Below are 20775 nucleotides of genomic sequence, written 5' to 3'. Positions count from 1 at the left end.
CACCCAAGAACAAATGTTCCTTCCACACAGTATCTTCCTTTAGCAGTTAGAACCCACTCTCATGAAATAGCATATTTTTCTGTCAGAACAGTTTTACCCAGTGTTACCTTTGTTATATGTATAGGGACTCACTGACTATCTTGAGATCCATTCATCATGTGGTATTGTGAGATCCACTATATTCTCAAGTACTAGAAACCTGAGATATTAATTGATATGAAGCCTGAAAAAAAGAGTGACTGTAGCAATTGGATTGGTGATGAGGGAAACTGGCAAAAGTGTGGAAGTTAATAGCTGCTGCCATTCATTTACAGCTCCTGGGTAGGTGATCCAAAGAGTTGTTGAAGCTGAGCAGGTTCTGGCTGGGCCTAGGTATGGAAGAGAGGGAGTCAGTTTTAGTTGGCTTTTTTTCATCATTGTTTTTGTTTAGTGTTTACTACATGACTTTCACTGTGCTAGGGATACAAAAAGGAATAAGAAGAGTATCTTAAAAGGGCAGAATTGTTTTTTCCTACTGGAATTTTAAGCAGTCTTAGTATTTCCTCAGTGTGTTTGTTCCAAACCAGAAGCATTATTGCTTCCTTTTATATAGGTAGTATTTAACTTAAATATTAAACCAGATAATTAAAATCATTGATCTATATAAGTCAAAAAGGCTTAGGAAAATGTAAATTATTTTCTCTCTGTGATCCAATTCTTGTGCTTTTTTTTCCTTTAATACTTTATTCTGGATTTTAATAAGGAATGAAAGTACTGTTAATCTTTTTTTTTTTTTTGGATGTGGAGTCTCGCTTTGTTGCCCAGGCTGAAGTGCAGTGGCACAATCTCAGCTCACTGCAGTCTCTGCCTCTTGGGTTCAAGTGATTCAACTGCCTTAGCCTCGGGTAGCTGGGACTACAGGCGGGTGTCACCATGTCCTAGGGCTAATTTTTGTATTTTTAGTAGAGACAGGGTTTTACCATGTTGGTCTTGAACTCCTTTTTTTTTTTTTTTTTTTTTTTTTTTTTTGAGACGGAGTCTCGCTCTGTCGCCCAGGCTGGAGTGCAGTGGCGCAATCTCGGCTCACTGCAAGCTCCGCCTCCAGGGTTCACGCCATTCTCCTGCCTCAGCCTCTCCGAGTAGCTGGGACTACAGGCGCCCGCCACCACGCCCGGCTAATTTTTTGTATTTTTAGTAGAGACGGGGTTTCACTGTGGTCTCGATCTCCTGACCTCATGATCCGCCCGCCTCGGCCTCCCAAAGTGCTGGGATTACAAGCGTGAGCCACCGCGCCCGGCCCTGGTCTTGAACTCCTGATCTCAAGTGATCCGCCTCCCTCTGCCTCCCAAAGTGCTGGGATTATAGATGTGAGCTACCGTGCCCTGCCAAATCGTATTTTCTTTAGTATTGGTGCCTTTAAAGTTTGAAAGTTCAAAGTATTTTACTCTTATTTCCCAGGAAATGAGGCTTGAATTGAGAACATGTGGCCAGGGGTTATCAGGAGCTAGAAAGCACTGACATCCATTTGATAGTTATAGATGGGAAGGAGGGGGGTAGGGATTGGGGGGGTGAGTGGGGGGAGATAGGAGGGACGGGGGAGGGGAGAGAGAGCGCGAGTGAGTGCACGCACACGCGTATGTGTCTGTGTGTGTGTTAGGGTGTTTATAGTTTGGAATTTCATTTGTTTTTCCATTTTGTACTACCGTCACGCATTACTTAATGACAGGGATACATTCTGAGAAATGCATCATTAGGCGATTTCATTGTGCAAACAACACAAAGCTAGATGGGATAGTCTACCACACACCTAGGCTGTATGGTGTAGCCTGTTGCTCTTGATATGTTGCCGTACTGAATAGTGTAGGCAGTTGTAACACAATGGTAAATATTTGTATATCTTAACATAGAAAAGGTACAGTAAAAATACATATAAAAATGGTACACCTATATAGGACACTTAACCATGAATGGAGATTGCAGGATTGCAAGTTTCTTTGGGGAGTCAGTGAGTGAATGTGAAAGCTTAGGACACTACTGTAGACTTTATAAACACTGTACACATATGCTGCACTAAAGTTATAAGATAATTCTTCAGTGATAAATTAACCTTAGCTTACTGTAATGGCTTGTTTTGTTCTTTTTGCTTTTTGTTTTGAGACAGTCTCCCTCCCTCTGTCACCTAGGTTGGAGTGCAGTGGTGTGAACACCGTTCATTGCAGCCTTGACCTCCCGGGCTCAATTGATCCTCCCACCTCTGCCTCCCTAGTAGCTGGGACTACAGGTGGACATCACCACACCCTGGTGATCTTGTATTTTTTGTAGAGGTGGGGTTTCACCATGTTGTTGAGGCTGGTCTTGAACCTCCTGGGCTCAAGCAATCCTCCCCGCTTGGCCTCCCAAAGTGCTGGGATTACAGACGTGAGCCACTGTGGCCAGCCAGCTTACTGTAACTAAACGTTTTAATTTGTTTAAAACTTTTTGGCTATTGTTAATAACACTTAGCTTAAAACAAACACACTGTACTACAGTACAAAAATATTTTCATTCTTTATATCTTTATTCCGTAAGCTTTTTTCTATTTTTAAAATTATTTTTAACTTTACTTTAAAAACTTTTGTTGCCTGGGTGCGGTGGCTCACGCCTGTAATCCTGGCACTTGGGGAAGTTGAGGCAGGTGGGTCACCTGAGGTCAGGAGTTTGAGGCCAGTCTGGCCAACATGGTGAAACCCCATCTCTACTAAAAATACAATTATCCAGGCATAGTGGCGGGAGCTGAGATCGCGCCACTGTACTCCAGCCTGGGCAACAGAGCGAGACTACCTCAAAAAAAAAAAAAAAAACTAAGATACACTAGCCTAGGCCTATCCAGAGTGAAGATCATCATTCTCACAGTCTTCCACCTCCACATCTTGTGCCACTGGAAGTTTTTCAAGGGCACTAACATACATGGAGTTATCATCTCCTATGATGCCAGCCTTCTTCTGGAATAACTCCTGAAGGACCTGTCTGAAGCGGTTTTACAATGAACTTTTTTTTGTTTTACAAGTAGGAGTATATTCTAAAATGGTTAAAAGTATAGTAAATACATAAACCAGTAACTATGTTATTGTTAATAGTCATTCATTGTCACGTGTTACTGTATCTAATTGTATGTGCTATACTCTTTTTTTTTTTTTTTGAGATGGAGTTTTTGCTCTTGTTGCCCAGGCTGGAGTGCAGTGTTGCGATCTCAGCTCACTGCAACCTCTGCCTCCCAGGTTCAAGCGATTCTCCTGCCTCAGCTTCCTGAGTAACTGGGATTACAGGCATGCACCTCCACGCCCAGCCAATTTTGTATTTTTAGTAGAGGCAGGGTTTTTCCATGTTGGTCAGGCTAGTCTCAAACTCCCGACCTCAGGTGATCCACTTTTGCCTCAGCCTCCCAAAATGCTAGGATTACAGGCGTGAGCCACCGCACCCGGCCTGTATGTACTGTACCCTTATAGGACTGGCAGCACAGTAGGTTTGTTTACGAAAGCATCACTACAAACACTCGCCTAATGCATTGTGCTAAGATGTCACTAAACGTTAGGAATTTTTGAGCTCCATTAAAATCTTTCGAGACCACCGTTATATGTGCAATTTGTAATTGACCGAAACTTTGTTATGTGGTACATGACTCTGTAAAGTACATTATTATTAACTGTAGTCACCATGCTATAAGTCAGATCACCAGAACCTAATCATTTTATAGTGGGAAGTTTCTACCCTTTGACCGAAATCCCATTTCCCCTACCTGCCAGCCCCTGGCAACCACCTTTCCACTCTTTGTTCCTATGAATTTGACTTCTTTAGTGAATCCCTACTTTTCCCCCAATGGTTTATAATCTATTACTGTACTTAATTATTTGGGGCCTAAATTTGTCCTGATTTGGCTAGTAGAGCCTCATTAAGCTGGCTGTTTGATTCCTCTGCCATGTCCCCATCTTTCTATGAAAACTTCTTTTTTCCTGGTGTAACACGGTGTTGTGTACCTGGTCAGCTGTAGCCTTGGGATCAGGTCCATTCTCTGAGGAGTAATGATTCTCTTCAGTGGAGAATGGTATTAGAGACTATGATAATGGGCCCTAGGTGTGTCCTTTGCTTCTTGGCCCTTTTAGCAAACGGGCATAGGAAACATGCACGTATACATGTATTACATACATACATATATATTCACATACATTCACATACAAATATACCTTCACATATATATGTGGATTCATGCCTGTGTACATAAGTGATCTAGAATTCATGAATTCACACTGATGATCTTCAGTATCAATGCATTTTCACAGGATTATTTCTTGCCTTCTGTCTTTTTCACAGTGAGAGCCCAGGGTTCTTTCTGGCCTTATGTCTTTTTCACAGTGAACAACAGCAGCAGCACATTTACTCAACTTATAATATATCTAAATAGGTACAGAATTGCTTTGCCCATTCCACTACAGTAAGTACATTTACAAAAATTTTCAGGAATTGTTTGGCAATTCTGCACTTGCCCTACTCCATCCTGCCCAAGATTGAGGGTATAAAGTCAAATAATATGTTCACAAATTACTTGGGATTATTTCTGCTTGCCTGCCTCTTGGTTGGTCAGTGCATTGGGTGGTTTGTCTGGCTTCTCTTCACAGTATTTGCTGTCCATGTGAAATATGAGTAGGTTTCTTTGTTCTGGTTTGCTTTAAGTGTTGGGGTTTTCCGTTTCCATTCTTACTGTTTTTTTTTTTTATATGTACAACATTATAAAAGTCAAAACTATATAAAAAGGTGAGTTTAGTGAGGTCACTTCATCTGAGATCTGTTCCAGTCTGTCACCCACCCTTATAGGGAACCAGTTTTATTGTTTTCTGCTTTTTCTTTTCTGTGTTTCTTTTTTATATAAAAATAAACAGACTAAAATTTTTCAGCCAGGTGCGGTGGTTCACGCCTGTAATCCCAGCTCTTTGGAAGGCCAAAGCAGGCGGATCACCTGAGGTCGAGAGTTCGAGAGCAGCCTGATCAACATGGATAAACCCCGTCTCTACTAAAAATACAAAATTAGCTGGGCGTTGTAGCACATGCCTGTAATCCCAGCTACTCGGGAGGCTGAGGCAGGAGAATCGCATGAATCCAGGAGGCGGAGGTTGCAGTGAGCCAAGATCGCGCCATTGCATTCCAGCCTGGGCAACAAGAGCGAAACGCCGTCTCAAAAAAAAATTTTTTTTTCTTACATAAAAAGTAGTATCTATATGTGCTGTTTTGCACTGTCTCTCCTTTAAAATTTAGTAATATTTCTTGGAAATCACTATCAGTTCATGTAGATCTTCCCCAGTATATATTTTTATAATTCTAAAGATTGGTTTTAGATTTTATTTTTTTCTTTAGTTTCTGTCTTCCTCCATTCTCTTACATGTTGACTTTTATATCTTTTAAATTGTTTCTTTTTAATGTTGTATGCGCATAGTTTACCCACATCCAGTATTGGCAAAATTTTATACTTTCAGTATGTCCTGTTACTATTTGTTTCTGAATTTACTGTTGTTCAAAGGTGGCTTCTTAGGATTTGGTTCAGATGTTGTAAAAGAAATCCCAAATTAGTTATTAATAGATAGCTTATTTTTCTCTGGCTTACCAGTCTCTGGTTGTTTATCTCTGGACAGTTTTCAAATTGCTGCAGTGTAGGGGACCCAGGCTTCCCTTGTGTGGTGGTATTCTACCATTTCTAGACTATTGATTAAGATAGAAGGAACTAGAAGGGAAGGCAATGAACCATCCCTAGAAGCCAGGACCCAGAAGGTGTACCTCACTTCTCTTCACACTTCATTGGCAAGAGCTTAGTCACATGCCCGTGCAAGAGCATCAAGATGTTGAGAAATCTGTGTGAGCATGTGTCCAGCTAAATGTTCTTAAAGGAAAATGAAGGGGAGAATGGATATTCTCTAATCACAGGTGGTGGTGTCTCAGGATATTTATAGCTTCCGGTTTTTTAATTTCTAAATTTGATAATCATCTTTCTAATACAACTTGTCGTCAATATTTAATGGTATTTTTAGTTGTGAGAACTGTTATTTTAGCTGATTTTGGTCATGGCTCTCATACTAGTGTCTTTTAGTTTTAATTATTGAATTATAGGCTAAGTTATGTTCTCACAAAATGCCAACTACTGAATTTTACGTTTTTTTGCATGGACTTTTTAGAACTTATGACCAAGTTATGCTATTTCCTGGTGATATTCCAAAGTGACAGTTACCTACTTTTAATAAAACCGTGGCTACCAATTACGCTTTTGAAGTTCTACTCACAGTAGTGGTGTGCATTGTTCTTCATGAAGATAGGAATTGACAATTTCTTCATAAAAATGGCAGCTGTCTTTTTAAAAGTCATTACTACCTGTTGTACACAGTTGATTCAGGCAGAGAAGAAAGACTTTGCAGCTTTATTTCTTCTTGTTAGCTGTGGATTAGATTCTCTACACAGTGTTTCATATTGCATATTACAATTTCTAGTTCTTGATAGTACAGATGTTGTTGGTTTTAATTTAGGAGTTTCTGTAGTCTTCCTTCAAATAATTCAATACTTTGGATATTTAACATGTGTTATTTTTTTTATAGTTTAAGACCATTTGAGATTGTATGATTATGCTTAAAAGGAAGTTGTAAAGAGCTCAAAGATTCTTTGTAAGACTTTTCTTCTCCTGCTTCTGATTCCAATTGTCTTTTTTAAAGGATTTTTATAAATCCTTTAAAGAAATTTTTGACAATCCAGATCCAAATTGTTTTTTTCTACTTCCCCCTTTTGAATTGCCACTAAAGTACTGTGCACACATAACACCCATAGTTATGCATTGCAGTACTTCTTCAGAGTTCATTTAGTTGTACTTCATGCTGATTGATTGAATTACTGGTGATATCCTTGTGTGGTTAAGGCTGGATGAATTCTAATCAGCTTACTATTTTGTCTTCATATAGCACATAGTTTTTAAAACGTATAAATAAATTTGCTCTTCTTGTTTATAAAGTATTTATGGCTTAAAAACATTCCTTTTTTTTGGCTGTGCGCTGTGGCTCACGCCAGTAATCCCAGCACTTTGGGAGGCCAAGGCAGGTGAATCACCTGAGGTCGAGTTCAAGACCAGCCTGGCCAACATGGCGAAACCCCATCTCTACTAAAAATACAAAAATTAGCCAGGCATGGTGGCGGGCGCTTGTAATCCCAGCTACTTGGGAGGCTGAGGCAGGAGAATCGCTTGAACCTGGGAGGCGCAGGTTACAGTGAGCCGAAATCACACCATTGCACTCCAGCCTGGGCAGTAAGAGCAAGAAACTGTCTCAAAAACAAAACAAAACAACAACAAAAGAAACCCATTCCTTTTTTTCCTCACTTTTATGAGCCAGTCCAGTGGGGGATAACATAATGTCACTTCCTCTTAGATTTTCAAGAAGGAATGCTTTCTTTCGTCTGTTTTTTTTTTATTGTTGTTGTTGTTTTGTTTTTTTGTTTGTTTTTGTTTTTTTGAGATGGAATGTCACTCTGTCACCCAGGCTGGAGTGCAGTGGTGCAGTCTTGGCTCACTGCAACCTCCACCTCCCAAGGCTTAAGTGATTCTCCTTCCTTAGCCTCCCGGGGTAGCTGGGATTACAGATGTGTGCCACCACACCCGGCTAATTTTTTTGTATTTTTAGTGGAGATGGGGTTTCACTCTGTTGGACAGCCTGGTCTCAAACTCCTGACCTCAAGTGGTCTGCCCACCTCAGCCTCCCAAAGTGCTGGGATTACAGACGTGAGCCACCATGCCCGACCTTTACCTCTGGTTTATAGTTGTGATTCAGTAATCCAATCTGTTAACAACAACCTTTGTGGTGTTATTGTAAAAACCAATTTTTATCCATTGTTTTTGTAGAAACTATATTATCTCTCATGAAGAAATGCCCCATCAGTTTGTCAGTGGAATATTTTTTCCTTAGCTTTAATGGAATGTCACATTTGACGTTTTTCTTGCTTATGCCCCTGGAGCACTGAATACGAAAAAATAATATGTTTAAGATTACTAGTATTGAAATATGCTAAAATGGTTCTGAATATTTAGAATGTTAGATTATTATTATGAACTTTTTGCTTGTTTTGTTCTGAGTATTTTTCTCATTAATTTACGTAGCAAACAGAATCCATCCTTTTTTTTGGAGACAGGATCTCACTCTGTCATCCAGGCTGGAGTGCAGTGGTGTGATCTTGGCTCATTGCAGCCTCCACTTCTGTACTCAGGAGGTGATCCTCTAACCTCAGCATCTCAAGTAGCTGGGACCACAGGAACCTGCCACCATTCCCAGCTAATTTTTGTATTTTTTGTAGAGACTTGAGTTTCACCATGGTGCACAGGTTGTCTCAAACTCCTGGGCTCAAGACATCTGTCTCCCTTGGCCTCCCAGCTTGCTGGGATTATGGGCGAGAGCTACCATGCTTAGCCACAACTTTTTTTTCTTTAACACAGAAAAACGTTTAGGAATCTGGTTTATATGCTGTATCTGCTTTTCTTTTTTTTTTTTTTTCTTTTTTTTCCGAGACAGTTTCACTCTTATTGCTCAGGGTGGAGTGCAATGGCACGATCTCAGTTCACTGCAACCTCTGCCTCCCGGGTTCAAGCAATTCTCCTGCCTTAGTCTCCTGAGTAGCGGGGATTACAGGCACCTACCACCATGCGAGATGGGGTTTCACCATGTTGGCCAGGCTGGTTTCAAACTCCTGACCTCAAGTAATTCACTCGCCTCGGCCTCCCAAAGTGCAAAGATTACAGGCGTGAGCCACTGCACCCGGCCTGTATCTGCTTTTCTGTTGCCCAGGCTGGAGTGCAATGGCACAATCTTGGCTCACTGCAGCCTCTACCTTCTGGGTTCAAGTGATTCTCCTGCCTCTGCCTCCCAAGTAGCTGGGACCACAGTGCCTGCCACCATACCCGTCTAATTTTTTGTATTTAGTAGAGACGGGGTTTCACCATGTTGGTCAGGCCGGTCTCGAACTCCTGACCTCAGATCCACCTGCCTCGGCCTCCCAAAAGGTCTCGAACTCCTGACCTCAGGTGATCCACCTGTCTCGGCCTCCCAAAATGCTGGGATTACAGGCATGAGTCACTGTGCCTGGCCCTGTATCTGCTTTTCGAACAAGAATAAAATTAAGAAGATTAAAGACAAGCCTGGTGGTGCAATCAGAATGACTCTGTTAACATTTAGCTAGGTTGCTAAATGGTAAGGGTGATTTTTGATTTTCCATGGAAAGTTGATCGCTATATGGTATTTTTACATATATTGTACACACACAATCACTTTCATTGAGTGAAATTAGCATGTGACATACCACTATTTTGTGCTTTACATACACAATTCACTTAGGTGCATGTGGAATTACTGTACTGTTTTAGAATGATGTAAAGAGCTCAGTCAATGTTCCCTTTTCTCCCTTACCCTGTTTCTTCCTCTCCCTGCCGTGTGTATGTTAGCCATATACAGATATTACTTATTTCAATTTTTAGTTAGATGTGTCTTCAATATCCCTTCTCCCATAATAAACCCTATATTAATCTTGTAAGACTTTGAAATAAAAGTCAAGAAAAAGTTCTAATTGGACTACTTCCCTTTAGATTGCTTATTAGTATTAAAATGGTAAAACATCATCAAAAGCTTTAAAACTAATAGTGTTACTAAATTGCCTTGTTCAACAGCATAACCAAAAGTTCCTTTAATATGACCTTTTAATATAAATTATTCAATTATTCTGTATGCTGTTATGCTTCAAGGACTTTTGAGATGAATAGACACATCAGTTATTCCATTCGTTTATCATATTCTTTATTAGGTAGGCTATATATTTCTATTTTCTTACGAATGTGTTAGACTTAAACTGAGCAGCACATCATCACATAACAATTATTAATAATATTTAATACTTACAAAGCACTTTTTTTTTTTTTTTTTAAACGACAGAGTCTCGCTTTGTTGCCCAGGCTGGAGTGCAGTGGCACAATCTCAGCTCACTGCAACCTCCACCTCCCGGGTTCAACTGATTGTCCTGCCTCAGCCTCCTGAGTATCTGGTACTACAGGTACTCACCACCACGCCCGGCTAATTTTTGTATTTTTAATAGAGACAGGGTTTCATCCTGTTGGCCAGGCTGGTTTCAAACTCCTGACCTCAGTTGATCCGCCTGCCTTGGCCTCCCAAAATGCTGGGATTACAGGCGTGAGCCACCACACCCGACAGCACATACTCTTTCAGGCACTCTTACAGTGTTTTGATTTAAAACTGTGAGCCACCCTAGTATTTTGTTAGCTGTGGAACTAGGTAACTAGATTATTACTTGTAGTCAGTGCTTTTTTTTTTGCATCAGCTTCATACTAGGACTACAGGTCCACACCCCCTGGTAATTTTTTGTATTTTATAGAGACGGGTTTCACCGATCTCCTGACCTCGTGATCCGCCTGCCTCAGTCTCCCAAAATGCTGGGATTACAGGCGTGAGCCACCGCCCCTGGCCTAGTCAGTGCTTTTTAAAAAGTAATTTCTCTTTTTGCTTCTTTAATTTCTTTAATTTTATTTTTTGTAGAGACAGGGTCTTGCTTTCTTGCCCAGGCTGTTGTTGAACTCCTGGCTTCAAGTGATCTTCCTGCCTCGGCCTAGAGGCGTGCTGTAATTACCGGCATGAGCCACTGTGCCTAGCCCAGTCAGTGCTTTTTAAAAAGAAGTAAAATGCTTGAGCTTTGAGGCACTCGTTCTTGCCAAAAGGCTGTTGTTAGCAAAGCCTGGGCTCGGAGTATGCTTGAGGTACTAAAGGTAGTTCAAATTAGGGATCCATAACTAGCAGACACACAAGTTATATAGCTGGTCTTTGAAAAGAATGGAAGGAATAGAGAGGTTTTAAAATTTATGTTCGGTCCACGTTATGTGTTGTGTCTCAGGAAGCCAGATCAAGTCATTGCATGAGTGCATAAATTGTTTCAGCTTGCTAATGCATCATCATGTTATGCACACCTGGCATTTATGAATGATGGGTTTGTATACACAATACAAATGAGAGTTTTTCTACTTTATTAAAGATAATATATAAAAAGCTAACCATTAGTTCACACTAATGCTTAATGCTAATTATGTTGCTTCAGTGCAGCTAGTAAGGGGATGTAGTTAAGTTTTTTTAATGTAGATTTTTTGACAGTCTTGAAGTATGATTTTCCACTTATCTTATTTTTGTTGTACTGAAAATAAGATTTGTTTCATGAGAGAAAATCTCTAATTTGACCAAACCATTCATTTGAAGTTCAAAACACAATTTAATGTCACTTTCGTAGAGGATAGAGAAAATGAAGTGTTACCTATCTTGTCTTTGTAATTACGCAGTTTTCTCTTGAAAGTGAGGGTTTTGTTCTTTTACTTGATTTGATTTTGTAGGTTTACTGTCATTTATTCTCAATTCTGAAATTCAGTGTTAAAACTGAAAATCCCCCCTATAAGTTTAAGTAAATTGATAGGGCAGCACAATAACCTCAATTGATGTGAGGGACTTTACATCTTTGTCCTGCTTAGTGTGACATTTTGCTGCAGAAATCACGTATGTTATTACACGGTACTTTTTTGGATCGTACTGTGTCTTGGAATATGTGGTATATGTGTTATATTTACCTTGATAAAATTTGAGAACTCTTGAGTAGTGGCACACATCTGGCTGCAGTGGTTTGCTTTAAATGAGCGCATTATCTGTCATAAACTGCTGGATTCCCGTTGTTGGAAGATTGTGAGGCGTGAATTGGTAGTAGGAAGAATAAAGTTTTGCCGAAGAACACGTTGAACTATTATTATTATCATCATTACTGTTTTTTAAATTTTTTTGAGACGGAGTCTTGCTTTGTCACCCAGGTTGGTCTTGAACTCCTGGGCTCACCCAGGTTGGTCTTGAACTCCTGGGCTCAAGTGATCCTCCTTCCTCACTCTCCCAAAGTGCTGGGATTACAGGCATGAGCCATCATGCCCAGCCCATGTTGAGTTAAATGTGTTGATTACTTAGTAAGCCTAGCAAGAGGTTTACCTTTTTTTTTTTTTTTTTTGAGACGGAGTCTCACTCTGTCACCCAGGCTGGAGTGCAGTGGTGCAGTCTCAGCTCATTGCAACCTCTGCCTCCGGGTTCAGGTGATTTCTCCTGCCTCAGCCTCCCAAGTAGCTGGGATTGCAGATGCCTGCCACCATGCCCAGCTAATTTTTTTTATTTTTAGTAGAGACAGGGTTTCACTATGTTGGCCAGGCTCGTCTCAAACTCCTGACCTCAAGTGATCCACCTTCCTTGGCCTCCCAAAGTGCTGGGATTACAGGCGTGAGCCACCGCGTCTGGCCTAGGTTTACTTTCAAGTGCCATCTTTTCTTGGTTAGTCATAGTTGCACAGAGCACTAATTACTGATTTTGTGACCTAGTACTACAGTGATTATATTTGCCATAGACATGAGAATGGGAATTATGGTGGGACTATTCCCAGATAGTATCCATCCTGCTGTTTCTAGGACACGTTTATGCATATAAATTATTCTTTATGATTTTTAGTTGAGAGTCTTTTGTAAGGATGGCAGCGGTTGATCTTTCTCTCATTTCTCTAGTCACCCACAAAAGCTGTATATAATGCCAGACATTGGAATCATCCAGATTCAGAAGAACTGCCTGGGCCACCAGTAGTAAAACCTCAGAGTGTCACAGTAAGTGAACTGTACTTATTTATTTTGTGTTTTTTAATAAGCTATAAATTAAGCAGTTACTGTATTCATACTTCGTAAATCTTTGACTTTTCTATTTAACAGTTTATTTTGGCTTTCTTTACTGAAACTTAGTAGTTTCAGTTTAATTCATTGGAAAACAGGATTGTCAGTAAGATAGCAGAAATTCTAGTGCTGCTAGGTTAAACAAGGAAAGCCATAAAAATAAGGCTCTTGTTACTCATGACCCACATTTCATGGAATTTATAGTATTTAGTGTTTAAGAGCAAGATTATCCATATTTGATGTTTGTATAAGAGCTGTACTGTATATTACATCCTATATATATTTCTAAGTGGCTTTCAGTGCTTAATTTGCTTTTCAGAGGCAAATCTCTTCCTGTATTCTAGTAATAGTTTTCAATCCAAAACATTAGGAAAAAGATTCTTAGCAACTTATTTTCTCCAGAATGACTGGTAATATCATACATAATTTCTAGGTTAACAGTAAAGCTTCAGTCATCTGGAGTTATCAAGTAAATTAGTTCTTTATAACAATAAGAAATTTGGGGATAGAAGTCTTTCTAAAGTATAATGTACAGTTCCCTGTCTTCTTAAACTGATTAGACTCCTTTTGATATTATAAAGAAATCATTTTGTATATTAGTAGTAATATAGCATGCTCCTGTTAAACAGCTATTTATTTCTACCCTAAACTACTTCACACTCTTGTGCTATTAAAATTCTTTTGACTCTGTCTAGTTTTTCTGTCCTGTCCCTTTCTGCTTATGAAAGCTATTTTTGCATGCAATTGTGGTTCTTTAGTCTTTCTAATGGTACTAGAGACAAATGACAAATTATGTGAAATAAGTTTAAAAAAGACTAGAAGGAATCCTTGAGTGGTTCTTCTGTGTGCAGACATACATATGTCTTACCTGTTAGTGCATGGAATTCAAAGTATTTCTAAAGACCTTTGAGAGGCCTCCCTGCTCCCTGCTTTTTAAAAAGCTTTATTTACTTTTTTTTGAAGCTGAATTTGCCAGATAGATGAGATGTTCCTATTTTTATATATTTATTTAGAACAACTAATTTAATACCTTTATTAATAGGTGAGGCTGTCTTCAAAGGAACCAAATCAAAAAGATGATGGAGTTTTTAAGGCTCCTGCACCACCATCCAAAGTGATAAAAACTGTGACAATACCTACTCAGCCCTACCAAGATATAGTTACTGCACTGAAATGCAGACGAGAAGACAAAGAAGTAAGCAGCCGTATACAGTGTTTACTGCATGTTGATAGATTTTTGTATGTAACATTTAGCCTTTTAATATCTTCAACAAATATCAGTATACTGATACTCAGTTTTGAACCACAAACTTCTTTTGTCTTACCATCATCATTGTTCTAAAAATATTTTTGTTGCCATCTAACGAACTATTTTGTGTACTTATGTAAAGTACAGTGAGCCCATAGATTTAAATATGCTAGTTCCTAGTTAAAAAGGGGTGAACTTTTTTTTTCTTGGCAGTTATATACTGTTGTTCAGCACGTGAAGCACTTCAACGATGTCGTAGAATTTGGTGAAAATCAAGAGTTCACTGATGACATTGAGTACTTGTTAAGTGGCTTAAAGAGCACTCAGCCTCTAAACACACGTTGCCTTAGGTAAGATTTTATTTTTGTATTTTACAATTATGTGCATGCTGTATTAAATTTTTTCAACTAGGTGTTGTCCAAAAAGCCAAACATTTTTTATTTTGTTGTGATGGGGTAGTATGTATAGTCAGTGATATGTTAAAATGCTATCCATTTCTTTATAAATAATTTGATTCTACATGATAAGAGGGAAAGCTGGATGATGAGAGCCTTTTTAGTATAGCATAGGCTTCAGTTTTCAAGTGCTTAAAAAAAAAAAATTACGCTAAAGCATCTTTTTGCCCTGTATGGTGGCTCATACCTATAATCCCAGCATTTTGGGAAGCCAAGTTGGGAGGATCATGTGTGTCCAAGAGTTCGAGACCACTTTGGGCAACATAGTGAGACCCCATGTCTACAAAAAATAAAAAAGTAACGAGTCACGGTGGCATATGCCTTTAGTTCCAGCTACTTGGGAGGCTGAGGTTGCAGGATGGCTTGAGCCCGTGATCATGCCACTGCACTCCAGCCTGGATGATAGAGTGAGGTGAGGCCCTGTCTCCAAAAACAAGAAAAAAAATTACCAGAAAGAAATAAAGTAAATAATTAAAAAATCTTTTAAGTTCTTTTTACCTCTGATGTTCAAGTAATAAATTAGATTTATTTAAGCATATTGTGATCTGGATGCTTACATTTGCACCCAAATGCTCAAAAAGATGATCTTTTGTATTTCCTAATGGATTGTTTGAATACTATAATTTCGATTGAATTTTTCAGTCACTTGGAGTATATCCAATCAAATATAATTTTTATCAAGTATTATGAAAGGCAGCTCAGATTTAAAGCTTTTAATGGTAGTAGTAATGTAAGGAATGCACTAAAGACAGTTAGGTTATTTTTTTAAAATACAGTGTACCTAATCATGCACCAGGCATCAGTATATTTTTAATAATGTGTTTTGCCTATGGTTTTTATATTGTGATCATGTATGGGCAATGCTTTGACCCTTTTACCCCCTTCCTATTTGCTGGTTTTGGTATTACACAAACTAAAAACTAATGTACTAGCTGTTTCCAGCCCCCCTAACGTACTCTATTTTCTTGTAGTGTTATTAGCTTGGCTACTAAATGTGCCATGCCCAGTTTTCGAATGCACCTGAGAGCACATGGGATGGTAGCAATGGTCTTTAAAACCTTGGATGATTCCCAGCACCATCAGGTATTTTTTAAGTTTCTGAGATTGAGAAGCCTTATGTTGAAAACTACTAGTCTATTTGGCTATCGAAAAATATCTTCACTGAATATTCTATAAATATATCCTAATTATAGATTGAGTTCATTTTATTTGCTAAATTTTTAGTGCTTACGGCCAGAAGTTTTTGCTTAATATTTATTTTCTCATGAAAACACTTTTTCTTAATATGTCATTTTATACTATTAAAATTGTATTTTGTTATCTTAGCTAATGTAGTATATTGATACTGAATTCTGTAAGTATAATTTTCTCTATAATCAGCACTGAGAAGAATCTTTTAATATTATTTGATACTAATGAGTGGAAAAAAACTGGTTTGGAAATGCAGCCCTAATTTTTTAGAAACGTTTTTGTCTAGTGTTGAATCTGGAACATGGCCTCATTGTGATAAGGAATAAATTCTTCATTTTCCTTGCCTTTGATGCTTTTGCTTAATAATAAACATAGCAAAAGTTATTAGGTTTAACATTTTCCAAAATTAGAAGAAAGTAACCATCATTGCTAATTATTAGCATTAGTAGTATTTTGAGATGGCCTTACTATATTTTTGTTAAAGAAATTATGTTCTAAATACAGATTAGGTGATAATTTAATATTGCATCTTCTGGGCCGGGCGCGGTGGCTCATGCCTGTAATCCCAGCACTTTGGGAGGCCAGAGTGGGTGGATCACCTCAGGTCAGGAGTTTGAGATCGGCCTGGCCAACTTGGTAAAACCCTGACTCTACTAAAAATACAAAAAATCAGCCGGGTGTGGTGGCAGGCACCTGTAATCCCAGCTAGTAGGGAGGCTGAGGCAGGAGAATTGCTTGAACCCGGGAGGTGGAGGTTGCAGTGATCCGAGGTTGTGCCACTGCACTCCAGCCTGTGCGTTTGTAAGTCCTAGCTACTTTGGAGACTAAGGGAGGATCTCTTGAACTCAGGAGTTCAGATCCATTTTGGGAAACCTAGTGAGACCTCATCTCTTAAAAACAAACAAAAAAGAGAATTCGTTTGCTTTATTATGCAGTTAACAGTGAACTTAGACGTTACAGTATGATTTTTAAGGGCAGTGGATCCCCCATGGCCTTTACTATGGCATCCTAATTTCCAAAAATAATTTGCTGTATAAACATTTAATTAGACACCTGATCTGATGCTTCTCTACTTCTGGGGGCTCAAAGTTTAAATCTTTAGATGGTTGTGTTTTCTGTATATTGAAATAGGTGTAAGTACAGAATATCTCAAGTGTTGGAATATACCAAATGTAAGACCTTTTTTTATATTCACACTTATCTAAAATATTTCACCTTCAGTATTTAGATTGTATGAGTAGAGTGTCCTGGCCAGGTGCGGTGGCTCAACGCCTATAATCCTAGCACTTTGGGAGGCTGAGGTGGGCAGACTGCCTGAGCTTAGGAGTTCAAGAACAGCCTGGGCAACATGGTGAAACCCCATCTCTACTAAAAATACAAAAAATTACCCGGGTGTGGTGGTGCATGCCTGTAATCCCAGCTACTCAGGAGGCTGAGGCACAAGAATTGCTGGAACCTGGGAGGCAGAGGTTGCAGTGATCCGAGATGGTGCCACTGCACTCCAGCCTGGGCGACAGAGCGAGACTCCCTCTCAAAAAAAAAAAAAAAAAAAAAAAAGAGTGTGCTGACTTAACTACCTGATCAGAGTGACTTTGAGACATTTTATTAATGATTTAAAAAATTACTTGGTTCAACCAGACTTGACTGTTTTATTTTATTTTTTTAAGCGATCCTCACAACTCACCCTCCCAAGTAACTGGGACTACAGGCTGCTGCCACTACGCCAGGCTAATTTTTGTATTTTATTTTATTTATGTTGAGACAGTCTTGCTCTGTCGCCCAGGCTGGAGTGCAGTGACACAATCTTGGCTCACTGCAGCCTCCGCCTCCCGGGTTCAAGCCATTTGTCCTGCCTCAGCCTCCTGAGTAGCTGGGATTACAGACAAGCGTCACCATGCCCAGCTAATTTTTTTGTATTTTTAGTAGAGACGGGGTTTCATCATGTTGGCCAGGCTGGTCTCAAACTCCCGACCTTAGGTGATCCACCTGCCTCAGCCTCCCAAAGTGCTGGAATTACAGATGTGAGCCACTGCGCCCGGCCTAATTTTTGTATTTTTAATAGAGATGGGGTTTCACCATGTTGTCGGCTTGGTCTCGATCACCTTACCTCAGGTGATCTGCCCACCTTGGCCTCCCAAAGTGCTGGGATTACAGGTGTGAGCCACCATGCCTGGCGATTGGTTTATTTTAAAGAAATCCAAATATGTATATTTCAGCATCCTGGGTTTATATACAGATGTAAACACAGCTGTGTTTTCAAGGAAAAAAACGTGTTAAGGGTATGATATAGATTTAAAATTATTATTTAAATTATTGATTTTAAACTGAAATATGACTGTCTACTATATCATAAAGAATAGGCTGGGCGTGGTGGCTCACGCCTGTAACCTTAGCATTTTGAGAGGCCAAGGTGGGTGGATCACTTGACCTCAGGTGTTCAGGACCAGCCTCGGCAACATGGGGAAACCCCATCCACAAAAAATACAAAAATATCAGCTGGGCATGGTGGCGCCTGCCGGTTGTCCCAACTACTTGGGAGGCTGAGGTGGGGAGGATTGCTTGAGTCCAGACGGTCAAGGCTACAGTGAGCTGATATGGTGCCACTGCAATCCAGCCTGGATGACAAAGTGAAACCCTGTCTCAAAAAGAAAAAAAATGAGGTATATCATAATAAGGTTTATATAGATATATACTCACACACACATATCTAAAAATGTTTTATAAACTCTTAGCACAGTATAGCCAAAGAAATATGTAACTCAGCATATATTCTTATAGCTATCAGGCATTCATGTATGGAGGATCCATTGAAAGGTAAATTTTAAGCAACAGCATTTTATTTTTTAAACATGTTTCTTCAGAATATTTTTAGAGGGGGGCCGGGCGTGGTGGCTCACACCTGTTATCCCAGCATTTTGGGAGGCCAAGGTGGGTGGATCACGAGATCAGGAGATTGAGACCATCCTGGCTAACACCATGAAGCCCTGTCTCTACTAAAAAAAAAAAAGTACAAAAAATAAGCTGGGCATGGTGGCACACGCCTGTAGTCCCAGCTACTCGGGAGGCTTAGGCAGGAGAATCGCTTGAACCTGGGAGGTGGAAGCTGCAGTGAGCCGAGATTGCGCCACTGCACTCCAGCCTGGGCGACAGAGTAAGACTCCATCTCAAAAAAAAAGAATATTTTTAGAGGGACCGCTGAATAAAACATTTTTGAAGTTTCCAACATGGTTAGTAGTAAAAGTTTTAAGCATTTTAACTTGTAAACAAAAGGCATTAACAGTCTTATTTCCTGAGATGTCAGGAGTTGCTTACATGAACTTTTTTTCTTTTCTTTTTTTGGCCTGTTGAAGAATCTGTCCCTCTGTACAGCTGCCCTCATGTATATACTGAGTAGAGATCGTTTGAACATGGATCTTGATAGAGCTAGCTTAGATCTAATGATTCGACTTTTGGAACTGGAACAAGATGCTTCGTCAGCCAAGCTACTGAATGAAAAAGACATGAACAAAATTAAAGAAAAAATCCGAAGGCTCTGTGAAACTGTACACAACAAGCATCTTGATCTAGAAAATATAACGGTGGGTTCCTTCTTCCTTCCTTCTAAGATGATAATTACTTTCAGAAAGTCTTTGGTTAGTTGCAGTAGCTGTCTGACTGTGGGCAAATTATTTTAATTCCAACCTTGGTTTACAGTTTGGCAAATTTCTTACGTTTAGATCTGAGCATAATTTCATTCCTTGTCTGAACTTCCTAAACTAGTTTATCTGCATTTAGGCTTTTTGCCCAGTAAATAGTTGCACATTTTGTGTTGCATTTTGCCTAATCCTTTTCTCTTTATTTTGTAAGAAAAAAAGGGGCCGGGCACAGTGGCTCATGCCTATAATACCAGCATTTTGAGAGGCCGAGGCAGGTGGATTGCTTGAACCTGGGAGTTTGGGTCCGGCTTGGGTGACATGGTGAAACCCCAGCTCTGCAGAAAATACAAAAAAATTAGCCAGTTATGGTGGTCTGCACCTGTAGTCCCAGCTAGTCCGCAGGCTTAGGCTGGAGAAATATCCTGAGCCCAGGGAGTTTGAGCGTACAGTGAGCCGAGGTTGTGCCCCTGCACTCCAGCGTGGGTGACAGAGTGAGATCGTCTCAAAAAAAAAAAAAAACAAAAACAACAACAACAACAACAAAAAAAAAAAGGGTAGAAACTACATTTAGGCTATTAGGAATTTGAATTCTTATTCTCCATGGATTTCAGGAATAAACATATCAGAGGATTTACATCTGCCATTTTCTTTTTTAATTTTTATTTTATAATAATAGTAATAATTATTATTTTTTGAGACAGGGTCTTGCTCTGTTGCCCAGGCTGGAGTGCAGTGGTGCAGTCATAGCTCACTGCAGCCTCAAACCCCTGGGCTCAAGTGATCCTCCCACCTCAGCCCCCCAAGTAGCTGGGACTACAGGTGTATGCCACCATATCTGGCTAACTTTTGTATTTTAAGTAGAGATGGGGTTTTTGCCATATTGCCCAGGCTGGTTTTGAACTCCTAGGCCCAAGCGATCTTCCTCAGCCTCTCAAAGTATTGGGATTACAGGCGTGAGCCACCACCCCCGCCACAACTGCCTTTTCAGTGAGCAACCATCTGTTTATCCCAGAGTACCTCAGGGTGTCTAACTGCTTCATGGGACTAAAAGAACCCTGAAGACACCACAAGGAAGACTCCTAGGCACCTCACCTCCCCTGAGGTGGTGTTCCTTATAATACAGTCATGGCCAGTAGCTGCTCTTAATGCTCATCACAATGCCCCATGTATGAGATGGCTATTCCATTTTTGCTTTAGTTCAGTTTTGCTTTCTTCTGGCTTTTTACTTGTAGAATCAATATGTTCCATTCACATATTGGTGATTCCATCCACTTCTAGGCCAGTAGAAGATAATTGGCCTGTGGTTTTGAAAAAAAAAGAAAAAAAGTGTTTATTATATAATAACCTGGTTTTCAGACATTTCCAACATCAAAACCATATAAACATTTGTTTCTGTCTACTGGTTCACAATGGACAAGTCTATGCAAACGTACCCCTAAAGTCCAAGGAAGCTGAGAGGCCAAAGAGTCTGATAAATCCAGT

The 20775-nt window shown here is 39.7% G+C and overlaps 1 protein-coding gene across 4 annotated transcripts in view; it reads left to right on the top strand.

Moving 5' to 3' along the window:
• Positions 1-20775, top strand: part of WAPL (WAPL cohesin release factor) — a 90488-nt gene that overhangs the window by 41246 nt on the left and 28467 nt on the right. For all 4 annotated transcript variants that reach the window (XM_032141711.2, XM_032141693.2, XM_032141702.2 and 1 more), the window contains exons 5-9: positions 12605-12700; positions 13806-13958; positions 14226-14362; positions 15439-15550; positions 19009-19236. In XM_032141711.2, coding sequence (XP_031997602.1) covers positions 12605-12700; positions 13806-13958; positions 14226-14362; positions 15439-15550; positions 19009-19236 — 726 coding nt within the window. The remainder of the gene's footprint in view (positions 1-12604; positions 12701-13805; positions 13959-14225; positions 14363-15438; positions 15551-19008; positions 19237-20775) is intronic.

Source organism: Hylobates moloch, unplaced genomic scaffold (assembly GCF_009828535.3).
Source record: "Hylobates moloch isolate HMO894 unplaced genomic scaffold, HMol_V3 SCAFFOLD_3, whole genome shotgun sequence".
Lineage (NCBI taxonomy): Eukaryota > Metazoa > Chordata > Mammalia > Primates > Hylobatidae > Hylobates > Hylobates moloch.
This window is presented reverse-complemented; position numbering and strand designations above follow the sequence as displayed.